Consider the following 16,649-nt stretch of genomic DNA (forward strand, 5'->3'; position numbering starts at 1 on the left):
CATCTTCCACAAGTGCAGCAGATTCTTATTGTATTGCAAGGATGTAAAGAAAGGTTGAAGTGCTACTCTAATAGGAATAGTAGGAGGGGAGAAATAAAATAAGAGCTAGAGCTCTATTTTTACCCATTAGTTTATAAATGTTGGTCCCTTTGTCAACATGTATTTTTGAAGTGCAAGCACACAAAAGGCTGGTGAGTACAGGGAGAAGGAAGAAGTATTTTCTCATCATTAGTTTTATTACATAGTCAAATTATTTGTTTTCTATTTCAAGCAAATTGCATTCCTTGTCTTTTTGCTATAATGACGAACAGAAACTTCTATTACATTCACATAAAGCTCAGTTAAAAAAAAAAAAAAAGACATTTAGATCAGATAAACTTTTTAAAATATTTTATTTATTTTTAAATACAGATACTATGCTTTTCAAAGGTCACTTTAGAGGCAGTGGCACATAGCCAATTAATATGGAATTAAAATGGAAGTGCCCATAGTCATTTCAGGTTAAATGTGCACAGTATGTTCTACAACACAAAAACTATATTTAGAGTTTTTCTTGACCCAGAATGATTTGCAATCCACTCCAACCAAGTAACTTTCTTATCTCAGTAAGGACCTCTTAGCAGATCTGGGTGCAGCAGTTCCAGAGTTGTCCTTATCATGACCTTCAAAGTACTGCTGCTCTATTCGCCTACAAAAGGCTGTGAGATTACCATAGTTTTTCACTTTTTCAGAAAGTTCATCCGTGGTTAGTTGAGTAGTGAGGATTGTGAACAGATGTCCAAATACCAGAGCATCTAATTCAGTTGGTCTGTAAAAACAAATGGAAAAAAAAAAAAAAAAAGCAGGTATTTTGTCAAGTAAGGACTGATTAAGAAAAAAAATACACTGTTCTGAGTAACTGTTAGACAGCAATGCAATCTAAGAATGGGGAAGTAATCAAGCAACACTCTAAATTTAACAAATACATGAAAAAGTGTGTGTGTGTGTATATATATATATATATATATACATATATAACTATGCATATCTATATATGCATATATGGATATAAATATATAGCACATATAACAATGCAGAAAAACTGTCCTAGCATGATGTACATTTACTGTCCTGTACCTAGTATAGAATGTTACTTAAACACAGGTAAAGTTTGTTATAAAAAAAGACACATTTAAAGACAACTGCATAAAGGTGTAAATTTTTAGACTATATGAGATGTGGTAGACTCTATAGAAAAGACAAACAGGAATAAAATTAAATCAACAGAAAAAAATAAACAGATTTTCCTTTTAAAACCTATAATTACTTTTTTTTAAAAAAAAATATCATGTTTGTATTCCAGTCACACATTTGAATTTCTTCAACCAATAACACAGAATTGAAATAAACCAGGAGTTTTTTATATTTATATATTTAAAGTATACATGGTGTGTGTATATATACATATATGCGTGTGTACATTCATATGCTTTATATATATATTTATTTACACATACCACATGTACATTTTACAATATTTTTAGGGGTGGATGTAGCATTTCAGAAGAGGGTAACTTACTGCTTATTGAAGAAATATGGTTGTGTTCCTAATCTCTGGGAAAGAGCCTGACAACACTGATCTACATCTTCAAGCACCTATCAAAACACACAGGAGATAAGGTAATCATAATGTCAGGGAAGACCAACATTAAAAAAAATAACCTTCTTACTGTATTTGTCCTGATAGAGGGAACAAAGAATACACAATGTTGGCACATCAAAAGCTGCTAAAGGTAGGTGGCTAAGTGTTATTTAATCTAACATTTAACATACATCAAATTAAGTGCTTTCCATAAGATTTTTAACTTAGCTTAATTAAAAGTACTAACTTACACCTCAAAACTGCCTTTTTCTTTTTTGCTACAATCCTGAAAAGCATGACTATTAATACCACAGCAGGTGGGGGACTGTAATTTATAAATTATTTTCAGGACCATGGCGTAAACTAACAGTAGCAAAAAATACACATATAGCAAAGCATCTTTCTTCCCACCCCATCAGAATGCATATAATTTAAGATATATTGCTGCTGAAGGTAGATACCTGACTCTAGATACTGTTAAAGTACACAATATATATATTTCTATTGCTACTGTTTCAAGAAAGCATTAATTCTCTGAAATTTTAAATAAAAGAGGAAAAGGCGGTGAACAAATCAGCTTCACCTTTCATACTGACCTGCTCAAGCGACTTGCCAGCCCATCCAATGGCTTTCATCTTCCGCCTTATCTCCCACTGCTTCTGATAGGCCAAAATGCGGTTAAGAGGCCACGGGTATGGGGAGCCGTACCTTGGGTGGGTAATCTTTGTTTTAGAAACAGAAAGGTACTTAGTTATAACAGAAGAAATGCAGATACCTCTGTTTACAAAATAGCTAATATTCACACGTTTCTGCCACAAAAGGAGATGTAAAGGAGAAAGGGTTTTGCATGACATGTTGCAACTATTTGTGCAGAATTTATAGTTTGCAGTACTTAAAACTATTACCATAGAAAATTACACAAAACCCACATCTATTTTGCAGTCATCTACCTCCAGTAAAGACACAACTTCCCTAAAACGTATATGCAAACAAAATTAAAGCGAAAAGACTGTATCATTAATGGCACAAACGTCAATGTTTCATTTATAAGTAGGGACTTGCAATTGTGAGCAAAAGTGTTTCCTCATTAAATTTTAATTACGATAAATGTTGCAGAACCACTCACCTCCTCTACTGTAACATCATCACACCACTGGAGATACAGCTAGGAACAGAAAGAACATTTACTAAACTTCCTAATAAACAAGAATACACATACAATCATTTCTCACCAGTAGATTTTTTTTTTCTATATTACATTAAATTTAATTTCTTCTATTAGATCTCAGAATGTAGAAAAGAAATTAAAACTGGAAGCCACATGCCCAGTTGCTAAACCTCAGTTGGCCAGCACCAGTGCAAAGCTGAGGCCGAAGGCCCACCCACTCTCTTTGTCTGTGCCACACACAACTCAACACGCAGGTTTCCAGCCCTCAGCTACATGCTTGTGAGCATTTCCAGTGCTGGAACTGCATCATGTTAACTGGCCACGGATGCAACCCATGGGTAACCCAGCTTCTAGCAAGGCACATGAGCACATGCACTATGAAAGGCAACAGTGGGGCTGCCCAGCCAGCCAGGGGATGGGGCAGAATCCCAGGAACTGCTGACATTTTCCATCTGCAGAAATCAGTCGCTTCTACAGCTACACAGCACACTTCAGGTGGGTGGGGGAATCATACACGTGGCTTGAGTTTACAGGAATATTTCATCAAGTAGTCCCATAGGATCCAGAGAATTTATTCCTGCCTCATTTCTCCTCCAAAGTTGATGACCTAATCTAAGACTTAAGTACAGGAAAAAGTCCCATCCTTTCCAGTACAGGAAAAAGTCCTAAAGCTTTCTTGCCTATAATCACTTATGAAAGTGTGTGGAGTCACTATGGCTTGCTGTACCTCTGCTGTCAAGAGCATATTATTGACTAATTCCATGTAGGCTTTCATCTCAGCTTTTTGGACTTCATCCAACCCATCACTGAGAGAATGGCCCTAATGGGGAAAGAAAAAGAGAGACATGTAAGAAAGGATATTGGAGTATTCAGCAATGCCTGACCCAAGGACCTCTGAAGTCAGTGAGCTTTGGCTCAGATGCTGATCTCTTACATAAGCTCAATAACAAATTACATATGTACTTTTTACATAAAGTGTATTTAGAATGAAAAAGAAATCATTGTAACATGATATAGTTAACCTACAAGAAACGTAGGCTATTACCAGTAACAGTTTAACACAGTTTGAGCACACAACCTCCCAGTTAGTATATGTTTGTGTCAAGAAGTAAACAAGTTTACATCTGTGATACAGCCTTATCAAGGTGCTCAGTGAAAAGACAAACATTTTTGAAGGAAAAAAAAAGGCAAATACAAACAGTATCTGACACTTCAAAATTTAAACCAGCTATTTCAGGGTTTAAGAATTCTGAGAAACTAAGACAGGGCACATAGAAAAGGGTTCTCAGAAAGTGATGTTGGTATGTAGACAGTCTGCACAGAACTTATTTCCACAATTTAAGGTAATATCAAAGAAAAACATTTCCACCTCAACGAACTCCCACTTCAGGGTATCCTTCTTTTAAAATGGCGCCTGATTTCCACACTGCTTTAAAAAATGAAGTAACAGCCTAGAGGAGCACACCAAATAAGCACAAGTGCTAAGGAGAGCTAACGCACTATTCAGTAATAGATGAAGACAATGTATGATTACCTTGGCTTTTACAAACTGTACTATGGGCCCGAGTTCAGATACTACTTGATTTCCCACGTGAATAAAGGGCACTTTGCCTGTAAAATGAAAAATGTATTTTAGTAAGAGCTTTTTATGCATGTAAAACAACATTTCATATTTTCAAAGCAATTAAATATTATAGGTACACCTGAACACAATTTTTTTTGTTGTTGCTTTTGGTTTTATTTTTAAACAAGCACAGGTAAAGTTTTTAGATACATAGCTCACACAGTTTTAATTTGTAATAACAAACGTAACTGCCTGATCTTCCTCCTCCTGACCCACTTTTACATGCAGGACTTGCAGTTGTGTATTTCAAAGTTATTGAATGAGATCTATTGACTTGTATTTTAATAATGGGTTTTGTTTTGCTGGAAAGACCAAATTCAACATTTGTCTGAAGTACAGCTGGGAAATCCCAGGAAAGCAGACAGAGCCCTTGGCTAGTTTGACAACAACGCGTTCCCACCCTCCCTTCTAACCCACTAGCAGGGAAAGGACTGCTGAAAGAATGACAGGAGAGGTGGCCCTGTGCCCAGAAAAGCAAGCAGGGGGAAGCGAAATGCACACTCAGCAAGGCAGGATTTTGACTCTCCCTCCTCCAGTTCTTCAGATTTCCAGCAACTGGGCCAACTGGCTCCTGACAACTGCCCCAGCCTTCACCCTCTGGTTGTGAGTGAGCATTTTTTTTAGGTCACTGTGGTTCTGGGGTCAGGAACAGCATTAGACCCACATTTTCCCTGTTGAGGAGTTGGAGGAGGTGGGGAGCTTTTTCATTGTCATGGAAGCAAAACCGTGTTAAAGCTTAATATCAGAAAAGATCAACACTCAGTCTATATAGCTCAGCCCAGAAGGCCAGGCATGGGGCAGGACTAAAACCAGCCAGTCCACAAAAGGGATCTGGGAAGTGACTGTTAACTGGTGGAACTTGTGATGGTGTGAAGGAAGGCTCCTGAGCCTGTATGGACCGTGTTCGCTGCGTGGTGACTTCTGTTACACACAGACCCAAGCGGTGAGGAAGCACTGTTACATGCAGCAAAGCACAAAGAATGACAGAAGTTGCCAAATGCCCCTTTTTCACAGCTTTAAGCATGCAAAGTTGAGTGCTCCTGCTTCAATCCACCCTAAACACACTGCTCATTCTGTAAATCTTCATCCAAATGCAACTGACAAACTCCACCCTTAAGTACCATGTTAAGTTTAAGACTAAATCTTATATGACTGCTTACATGACTGAAGTGGGCCATCGAGTGGAGAGAAATGCTGGACATTTTGTATCACCAAAAAGGCCCTCATGACTAAAGACAGCAAACAAGCCTGCCCAGTACAATGGGGCACAGCACATGCTTTCCTGTCTCGTGCTGTGGGCAAACTGCTTTCTACAGAGAGCCCAAAGAGCAAGATCCATCAATACCTGCCTGACTCCAAATATGTTATTAGCAATACATGCATTCCTTTCCACTGAAACACATAAAACCTAGTGTTAGGCCTAGTTCAAACAGAGTTCATGCTCGCAGCATTCAGTCATGGTTTTTATCCCGAGATTCCCTTTCACTGGCTCAGTTGGCCTAAGGGTAATAAATGAAGTGCACCACACCAACAAAGGCTCCATCTGCATCCACACGCTGCATACTGCGAAAGGAAACGCAGACCTTCCTGAGCTGCAGAGTTCAATGATTTCAGCTGTGCTGCACTTTCCACACAAAGACAATCCTTTAGTATTCCACTTTTGACTCCCTCAGAATGGATTTTGTCATTACGACGACAAAGTAAATAACCTTCACCCCCAAGCGATGAGATGCAGATCTCTGTCTACCACTGCTAGAGACAGAGGGTGGTGGAAAGGGTGCAAATACAAACTTTTTTCGAATTATCCTTACAGAATGAAAATGTGGTAAAGAAAGGAAACTGGGAAAATGTCAGATGCCAGCAAGTGTGGACATGGGTTATGGAGGGCATGCAGCTGCCACCAGTCACACTCCTGCAGATCTAAGAAGCTCCTCTGTGTAGATACTCAGCATTCTAAAGCTATCTTTACCTACAAAAGGTAAATATTTTGGTATTTTTCAATGCTGCCAAGCAGCTTTCCTTCTTTCTTAATAGTATAACTCCAGCTGCTTTGACTGAAATATCAGTAGCAGCAGCAGAACTCGTACAGTTGGCTGACAAACTGACAGGCCCTTCCATATGGCAAGCGTCAGCTAGAGCCAGGCAATTGGCAAATAATATCTTGTAACCCAACAAAAATTGAGCAGGAGCGCACTGACTGCCAGACTTGCGAGCCCTGCATTCAGCAGTTTTCTCTGGGTATCCAAGAGAGGTTTAAAACCACCAGGCACCCGTAAGAGTGACAATGCATTCTTCCCCTGTATTTACTTACCTGCCACCATCTCCCAGACAAGGTAACAAAAGGTACTCTCTCCAGTTTTGTCTCACCCCAGGAACAGCAAAATACAGTACCATTCAGCAGGAATATTCCTTGGATGCAGATTAAATGCATTTTTGGAAACATAAGTCTTTGTTTCAACTCACAATCCTCCAGCTTTTTAGAGAAGGTTGCCACCAGGCATTTGAACTGTCTGCTACACCTAAGGATGGCATTCACAGGCTTCCTTACGTATTGTACCATTGTTACTTTACATTTAACTGTTTTAATTGTTTACAGGAAAGAAACCGCACCGAAGAGGAGGGGGAAGGCATCCCAGACACGTAGCACGACTGACTTATCAGCAAGACAAGGCACAGTTGCCATGGCATCCAACTGGAGGTGTAATGTAGTAAGCTAAATGAAGGCCGCACTTACCAGATGGGGACATGTACTCGGCATTTGCCCTGCAAACCACCCGGACCGGCAGATTGCACATTTGCAAAAAGGCCTGCAAACAAAGCATTTAAAAAGCATTGATACACCAGTGACAGACAAATGTGTTCTAGATACATATCACTATGTTTTAGCAAATTCTTAGCACATACCTATGACGTATAGTTCCTTGCACACTGCTTTTAAGCGAAAAGAAAAACACGGTTTTCTAACATTTTTAGACAATTGTTTATTGTCCTGTCATTGACTGGCATTCTTCTAATGAAGTTTCTTTCCCCCCTCCCCTCAAGAGGAGAGAAGAAGCACCATCTGAAAGACACAACTAGTGTTGTGGCTGTACAGAATTAAGTGACACTTGGCCCATCCTGAAAATCACAGTACTTGCTTCTTGCAGCTAGAGTTGGCTAACCAAACTCATGCTGTGTAACACAACAAACACACGTAGCACCTTCCCACATTACAACAGTTGCCAAAAGTTTTGCTTTACAACACTCTAAGAGCACCAGTCTGCTTTAGGGGAAAGAATTTATTATCTGTAATTTATGTGAATCACGGAGAGCGCAAGTCATCGATTTACTGTTTCTTTCATCTCTAACCTTGGATCCAAAGCATCCTCAGTAGGATACTGATTTTGTCAGCATCTGCTGTCACTACCAAATCCCTGGTGTGTTTCTGTTTAAAAAGCAAAGCATCAAGACAAATACCTACAATTTAGAGGTATCATGGCACATAAGGAACCTCTTAAACTGTAAAGTCTTACAACTGGGCTGAAGTCCTATCATTCACTTTGTCTTTGCAAATAGAAAGGTTGGGATTGCAGACTTCCAACATTACACCTATTTATCCACCGTGGCTTGAGGTTCAAAAAAGCATACTCCAAGAATACTACCAACCATGAAGGAAAATGCTGCTTTATCTTGAGGGAAGGCGTGGTCTGCATTAGCTGCAAGTGAGAAGATCAAAGCCAAAATGTTAAGTGCCTCGGGTCCCAGAGAATGGCAAACAGCACAGCATACTTTTAAAGCTCTTTTAGAAACAGCTCTCCCAGCTTGAGTGTACTCTATTTGCACTTGGATCTCATTTAGGAGATGGAGTAGAAAGCCAAAGAAAATAAAGTAGATAGCACCCAGCAAGAGCCCTGTCAGATTCCCAGAACGTGACCTAACCATAATTACATTCAGGAAACCAGTGCCCACAGCAGGTGTCACTGGCCACTTTCTGCACGAGCTTCCTCCTAGTTACAAGATCTGGCATTAAACTGTGCTCTCACAGTTTTAGATGCTCAGGCCCTAACCACAGACATCAAACTAACCCAAATCTTAACTGCACTGAGACTGCTCGTCTCCACATGAAGTCCGTAAGGCATTAACTAACACTGCCACCAGCACTCTTCCCAACTTTGTGCCTTCTGTAGTATCCATCAAACAATCCCCCTCCTCTCCCTCATGCTCTTCAGGTGCTTTGTTCCCAAACCCTAACCCAAGCACTGACACTAACTGTACCCAGGGAACAAAAGCTGAAATCTTCAGACCCTTTCAAAGCCTCTTCCAACCAACCCAATAACCACACAGTTCATTACACCTTTGGCTCGTGCATTTTCAGATGAGCTATGGACGTGAACTGTTACAAAGACACTGACTGCAGCTGACAGCAGCCTGCCTCTGAGCTCTAGAGGCTCTGCAAAATTCACTTGGATAACTTGGGTTTCTACAGATTTCCTCAGCCTAATCCTAGCTGAAAGCTCTGCTTGGGAGCCAGTTACTACACAGCCACATGCAGATCTGTGTGTGTGTGTATGTATATCTGCCAAGTACTACAAGTCTTGTACTACTCAGGAATAAACCGGTCCTTTGATGGCCAAAGCCTCACCCCTACCAGAACCTCTACAACTGCTTAAGGCAGCAACTATCACCCATAGAAAACACAGGGCACTGCTCACATTTGACAACATCCCACTTTTTAAGTGTGCAGCATGCCGAAGTCCACCACGTATCAAGACTCTTGCAGCCTCAGCTTCCCAAACTCAAACACAAAAGACTATTTCTTAAACAGGAATGTAAGGCATTGGTCTCAGTCCCAGACCTCTTCCTTTGCCTGTTGGTTCTGCAGGACCTAGGAATGGTGCAGAGTGTTCCAGCTACCGCTATATGTATCATGTCCTCTGCCCAGACTGGGGCTCTATATGCAACTTACGAAATATCCTCAAGACAAGAATTTGGTGATTTTGGTTCAGATTAAATACTCATTAGTGTGCCACTGCCAGATGCAGTGTAACCTGCTGAATACATATAACAACTCCACTGGAAGGCAGACTTGGTTCTTCCTATACCTCTGTCAGTTACAGCAGGATGCAAACAACCTCCCCTCAGCAGCTCTGTGATGTGGTGGAACTGCTGGCACAAGGCAGCAGATTCAGAAGGAAATTCATCCTCGGGCAGGAGAAGGGGGGATTGAATTCGTATCATACTACTTCATCCTTAGCCATTGAATTTCACCTCAAAAATATGTCAAGTTTCATTTTATCCGGGCTTACCAAACGAATTCCCTTTGCAGCAAGGCATTAAATTAACTCTGCGATTCTGCATTAAGCTAGAGATGAATTTTAAGACCGCCATGTACTATTCTCACTGCTGGTGCAGAAGAGAATGTCTGAACTGCACTGGAGTTCGAGTAACACATGAATAACTAAAGAGCTTGCGAGTGCAGAGACACATTCAAGCACGAGGAAGTGAATCAGAAAACTATTTTTACTTTTCCATATCAGTGTGTCAAAAATGAGATATGCCAGTACAGAACACTTAGGTTACATGAGTTCCTTCAGCAAATTATTGCCTACACTGTACATAGGCTCCTACACAGTACAAGATTACCACAAAAAATACAGTTTGTAAATGTGAAAAGCATTTCTCAATAGAGGCTAAGCTATAAATAAAATCTTATTAGTGTAAAGAGTTCAGCCAAAATTCCATCAAAAATCTAAATGTGACCTTTCTCTCTCTCCTTCTCCTCAATAAATATCCACAGACCACAGAATATCGACCTTTATTATATTTGGCAGGAAAATTCCACCTCGGTCTCTGGCCTAGTTCAAAGTGGACTGAGAACACATTGCCATTGGGACATCTTAGAAATGCAAACACACGGGGTCCGTGTGCCTTTTCAGCACTTAAAGAAAAGCACAGAGAGGAGGTTAAACTAGAATTGAGCTCTAACGTGGGAAGAAATTTTAACTGAACTAAACAAAATGTTCGCTACTCTGCATAACAAAGAGCAGACTCTAGCAAGCATAGAAGTCAGCTGGTCTACCCTCAGCAAGCTTTAAAAAAGACCTTCAAAATAACCACCAACACAACACAATAAGAAAACATCTGAAAATGGAGAACTGCTATCATGCCTTTAAAAAGTTAAAAAGGCAGGGAATTAAATACCAACATGCTTGACTGTACCCAAAGCAATCTTAAGTGCTCCTTAAATATTCCTGTGCAGGAAAATGAAAAGTAGAAGGAAAGTTCCACACTGGGAGCTTCCACTATAAGGGCTCAGCCTAAGAAACAGACCTTGCAATTAGCATCACTGCCGGAGTACTTCGATTCTTTTATCAAATGACTAAGAAGCTTTGGATACTACTTGTATTAACAACACAGGTGGATTCCTTTTCTTTTTTTTTTTTTTTTTTTGACTTTTGAGTACAATGAATGTTCAAATAATTGTGATTTCTTTTAGAGAAGAGATGGACAAAAGTTTTGACCAATGCATCCTTGTAAATATTTACTGCCTGAAAACCTCAACTTTCTTTCTGAGATACTCAGCTAGATGAATTAGATTTTAGCCAGTAACTGGCTAAGTGGCATGAACACTTACCAAAACAGTTGAAAATGGCACAAATTAAGGAAATCCCACAGAGAAAACATAGGAGAAAGAAGACAAAGCAGCAATTTTTGTGAGGCATTATCTCCTGTAACATTTTAGCTCGGTGATCAAGGGAGGCTATGTTCCCTTTTTGCCCACTCACTAGAATGTTAAGCACCAGCACATTTGGTGTGCAGATGGTATCAGACCACTACGGTTTCCAACCCCGTGAAAAGATGCAGTGGGATACTCATTATTCCAGCTCAGAACATCTCACTCTCCCTTGGATACGTACTTCACATACACATCTTGAGCAAGCCACCAGGAAACGGGAGTGAGCACCACTCCTCCGAGAGCTTTTGGAATGAAGGCTGGAACCACCCCACTGCAGTTCTGCTGAGATTTATGAAAATATCAACATCCCTTCAAAGACATCGCATCAAAAGCTGAGCGACCTGAAAGATCAAGGGCCTAGCCTTATTCTAGTACATCAGAGATCATTGTTAACATCATAAATTTGGCTGATCAACTTAAAAAGACCGAAAGGGGCCAACTGAATTTGAAGATAGTTAATCAAACCCTACCAAAAAAAAAATCATCTAAAAACTGGTAAGCAAGGCAGCAATGGTAAAACTAGAAACCTGACACTTAACTGAGCACAAGCCTAACTGTCATACCTTGCAAAGATGCTTTTAATTCCAAAGAAAGGCATGGAATTCCCCTCTCTCCTTTCCTCCTCTGGGAAAAAAAAAAATGCTACCACAGAATGAACAGAGGGAATCCACAACCTGGATCTCCTCCAGTATTTAGGACTCTCATGCAAGAATATTAAAGCAGTTGCTTAACAACTATCCAAAGAGTTAACTACTAAGATGAATCAAAAAAGGATTAATAGTCTTATTTCCCTTTGCACATGTTACAAAATATCAGAGGTGACTGCCCAATACACTTTATATAAACAAAGAAAACTTCATTCAGGCATAAATATACAGAATTAACTACAACTGAAGGACATCAAACCAAAATGCTCAGGCTTTTAAAATAAATGAGTAATTTCATGGTTCATACTAGCTAAGACAACATTTATGAGAGCAATAAAATCTCAGGTTGGGAAGGACTGAGTTCATTCCACTAGAATCAGCAGGGCTTCCTCCTGTACCCATATATATATCACTGGCTATTTGCATTTCTGTAAATTTAAAAACAGGGGCCTGACTTCTTGTTCAGTACCAGCATTGGCCAATGACTGAAGCAGAAGATGGGAAGACAGTGCAGGTTAGCAACTTATGTCCAGTGTAATGTCTTCTTCAAAAACCTTTCTCCCAGTTACTTCTGGAACAAAGACTGTCCTTTCTTTGAATGAGGTTAATGTGATAAACAGAGAAAGGTATTAAAAACAAAACAAAACAGAACAAAAAAAAAAAAACATTTGACTTAATGGGGTCTGTCATTATCTCTTACACGTGTGCTCTCTCCCCTCTTCTTCCTTGAGAATCACCCCCTTCTCATACCAGTCCAGCCTCTGTACCTGTAGCATCACCAACTCTTCTGGCACCCGGGAAAAGCAGAGAAATGTGAATGGTAACTTTTTAGCAATGCTACTGCTACCTTCTTCCAGACTGAAAGCTCTCAGTCTCAAGTTTTTACTGCTTCTGTGCACCTCATTTTTAATGGGAGGCTTTGCTGTACACTGCAAAGTGGAGAGCTGCTGCAGATCCATGGGGAAGAACAGAGGAAGGGAGAAAACATGCCACAAAATGAATTACATTTCTCCTTCCCTGTCCTCCTCATATTTAATGTTACAGTCTAGGGAAGACAGAGTCTGGGAAAAAGGACAGTAAACTAATAAAAAGCAGAGAAGCCTCTCAGTGCATCTCCTGTCCTAACGCACCCAGACTGGGCTGCTGTGTTCTCCTCCCAAACTGTGGCATAAGTCACTCTGTTTTGAAAGTCAGCATGGAACAAACCAATTTGTATTTTTGCTGCAAGAGAATGAAGAATCAGCAGCTATATGAAAAAGGTTGATCTGAAGCTTTGAGATGACACTTTTTACAAAATTAATCAAACAACTTATGCCTATCACTCACTTCAATCATGGCAGGTGACACCTGACAAAATCACTGAGGACATTTACAACAGCGTTGCTTAGAGGACACAATCAACTGAAGGCTTGTTTTGTTTTCTTACAGTTTACCCAATTTCAAATTCAAAATGTAAAGAGCATGTCAGATTTCAATTACCTAAAAAAAAATTACCAGTGCCATCACTTTTGTGCTGCTTTGCCAAGGCCCAAAAGCACAGAGCCCAGAACCACTGCCCATCGCGGGCAGCTCACCCCAACCCTCCCTCTCCTCCACTTCTCACACGAAGGACGTTTTCAGCTCTGCTGCTGCCCTAAAAACAATGCAAGAAAGTGATGCCATTGTGTCTTCCTACAATGACAAGAATGGAAAATGACTGTGCATGAAGTACAATGGGAAGGACTAAGAGAAGAGAGGTGAGAGTTTTGTATTTACTCCCTCGGTGACCTTCACTCTCCCTTCCTCTTTGCCCTGCCCCACAAAGATTGGGCACTGTCAGAGATCCATCACAATGCTCTCCTCTTCCCCTCCAGCCCCTCTCAGAATAATACATGTGAGCAAACACATATACTCATTAAAAATGAGTTACAACTTGATGTAAATCATATCCAGATTGCAGTTGCTGAGATCAGAGGAAAGAATGAAATTACTTATGCCAAGACTCAAATAGTTCACAACTTACGTCCCCACATGAGGAACGCTATTTTCAGATGGCACACACTTCAGGCTTCGTTTGAAGAAGATTTAGTCATGATTAGATTTTTAATAAAGAACGAACTATTCCAAGCAACTCTGTTCAGCAGCACTTCTAGAAGCACTCACACAATACTGTTGTGAAGAAAGAGTAAAAGGCATTTTCTGTTTTCATTCTTACATTATTTCATGAGCATACAAAGGACAATATGTGATGACAACTAGAGAGTTATTCTCTACTTTATTGCAGGAACACATTTTAAAATTAAAAACCATGAACAAATCTACAGAATAATTCAGTTTTCATATCAAACAGCTGCAGACCCTGTAACTGAAATAGTATGTCTAAGGTTATAAATGAAAACTGTTCAGTATCATTCTTTGAGTGACAGATTAAATTCCTAATCCAGTTATGGTAATGGCCACATTTGTAGTTTAACATAAATTAAGAGCTTAATTATATTTGTGACTATTTTAAACAAAATAACAAATTCCTTTGTACCTGTGAATGTAATTTATAGCAAAGCCACGTTCATTTTCCAAAACAATCTATTTTACACTGCAGCCCAACACTGCTCTAATGGTATAATGTAATTCTAGTTGTAGAATGTGGAAAGAGTAGATTCACTGGTAGCACAGAGGTTTTGAAGATAAATGAAGATGCTATTCATTCAGGGGTAATTTCATCTTAGAACTATATGAAAGATGTTTCACTCACAAAAGGTACCTGTATGGCTTGGGATTTAAGCATGTTTTCAGCTACAACATAATGCTGCTAGATTGATTATGTTGATACTGCATTTCTCATCATGAAGAATTCCAGCTTTTATTCTCTTTAAAAAAAGAGACCGTCAGATTTTCATTTCACTATGCCTTTGTTCAAACCTCTGCAACAAGTTCAAATTTCTCCTAATGTTTTGTCTAGAGGAAAACCAAACCACAATTCATACACACACACACAAAAAATCACAAATCTGTAGAGAGCAATTAATCATGTGTGATTTACACATTTATTTGATTACTTGTTGAAGTAAATAAGCAGTTAGTCTGTGTAACACAATTTTAAATTGCCCAAACATCCTTCTGTTATTCAGGACTAAGAACAGACAATTCTAAATGCACTTTCCTGGAATATATTAAGACCATTTACAAGGACATCAATTGCACTAGCAATTAATACATAACTTAATGTAATGAGCTGCAGGCTGTATAACCTCAGGATAGCTACTAGAATTTCCACAGTCCTGAACAATCTAGACAGCCTTTTAAGCAAGACTCTAACGCTACCTGCATAAATATTTCAGAAGAATCTGCAAGGACAGAGGTAGTCTAACCACTCACATTCCTCCTCCTGACAAGTTGGGACAGCACAGAGATGCTCCATGCTGCATTTGAGGCCAGAGGCCCAGCAAAGCACAGCTGCATTAAGCCCCATCCACCTCCTCTGCTCCACCAGTGCTGCCCAGTCGCTGGCCAAAAGGCTCTACCTGCACCCAGTATCAGTAGGAAGACAGGGCCTGGGCAGGCCCTCTGCTTCAGGGCGAAGCATGGTCTCATTTGGTTATCACATTTGATCCAAGTTCACGGCTGAAAGTAAATGAAAAACTGTAGCCTACTTGCACAAGAATAAAGCTGTATCCTAAAGTATATAAAACTCAAAAAGAAGTGTTTATAGACTTACAAACACACAGCGGACCTAACTCACCATCTGTAAGAGATGAAGACACAGGTGGCCTGGCTTCTGGAAGGCCTTGGGTCTGGTGATCGTCCTTACAGAAAGGCCCAGAACCCACTTCTTAAATTGCACAATTCTTTCTTTTACTTTTCCAGTTGACCAAGCATTACTGAGGTCTCTCTCTCCCAGATACCTCCACATGAAGTATCACAAAAAAACACCATGTTGCAAGAAATTATATGCAGAAACTCATACACATGCTACCTTCTGCTTGTCAGTGCATGGCAACAGCATCCAAAGGCACCAGACCTACAGACCAGACATGCATAAAGGCAGGCACAGCAGCACCTCAAGTACCTGGCAGACAAATGTAAATAATAATAATAATAATAATAATAATAAGGTTGAGAATACAAAATGTATTTACATTACTGAGAATGAGTATTTAACATTCCTTTTCCCTTCTTCCCTCTCCCCCACCCATGGTCTGATAATGGTAACCCAAAACCCCCCTAACAAAACACCTTCAGTTGTTCTGTGACTGACATAAGTTCTGTATTTGCTTCTGGTTTTTGGTGCCTTTTTTTTTTTAGTATGATATGACTGATAAGCAGGAATGCTGTATAATTGAAGCTGTATAATAAATAAAGGGAGAATGCTTTTAACCATGAGTCACACTATCTAGGAAGTATATGTATTTTCATTAGCTTTAATGAGAACGGGGCTGAACATCCCATGAGAAGAACACAGCCTTCATTCCACATACACCATTCTCATTTCTGTAGCTGGAAAATCATTGCTGACACTAAAATCGGGGGAAAATACTAACTGCTCTGCAGTGAAAAGAGTTTCATTCAATATCAAGACTCTGCAGCCAAAGATCAAATGGGCTTCATTTTCAGCAGGACTGTATAACTCCATGTTAACGAACAAGAAGTGCAAACACCAAGATGTAAGAGAGATAATGCACTAGCTCATTTGAAGTTATGTTGCATTTTCAGCAAATTTAAAGGACCTGAACACAGTAAAAGACAAAGGAATTCGTAAACCAGTCTGCTTTCAGGAACAACAATGGGTAGAAGAGGAATTAAAAAACAAAAGCAAAAAAACTACCAGAATCAGCAGAAAGATTCCACAAGATGAGAGGGATTTTTTTTTGTTTGCCTAGCTGCTGAAAGCACCACTA

The 16,649-nt window shown here is 39.7% G+C and overlaps 1 protein-coding gene across 2 annotated transcripts in view; it reads right to left on the reverse strand.

Moving 5' to 3' along the window:
* Positions 1 to 378: 378 nt before the first annotated feature.
* MTX2 (metaxin 2) overlaps positions 379 to 16,649 on the reverse strand; it is a 32,373-nt gene continuing 16,102 nt past the window's right edge. For both annotated transcript variants that reach the window (XM_082762967.1, XM_082762968.1), the window contains 7 exons: positions 7,148 to 7,220; positions 4,324 to 4,400; positions 3,517 to 3,609; positions 2,748 to 2,786; positions 2,218 to 2,343; positions 1,559 to 1,635; positions 379 to 808 (listed from right to left, as the gene is read on the reverse strand). In XM_082762967.1, coding sequence (XP_082619093.1) covers positions 598 to 808; positions 1,559 to 1,635; positions 2,218 to 2,343; positions 2,748 to 2,786; positions 3,517 to 3,609; positions 4,324 to 4,400; positions 7,148 to 7,220 — 696 coding nt within the window. In that variant the 3' untranslated portion in view covers positions 379 to 597. The remainder of the gene's footprint in view (positions 809 to 1,558; positions 1,636 to 2,217; positions 2,344 to 2,747; positions 2,787 to 3,516; positions 3,610 to 4,323; positions 4,401 to 7,147; positions 7,221 to 16,649) is intronic.

The sequence above is a fragment of the Aythya marila genome (genome assembly GCF_965140915.1).
Source record: "Aythya marila genome assembly, chromosome: 6".
Taxonomy (NCBI): domain Eukaryota; kingdom Metazoa; phylum Chordata; class Aves; order Anseriformes; family Anatidae; genus Aythya; species Aythya marila.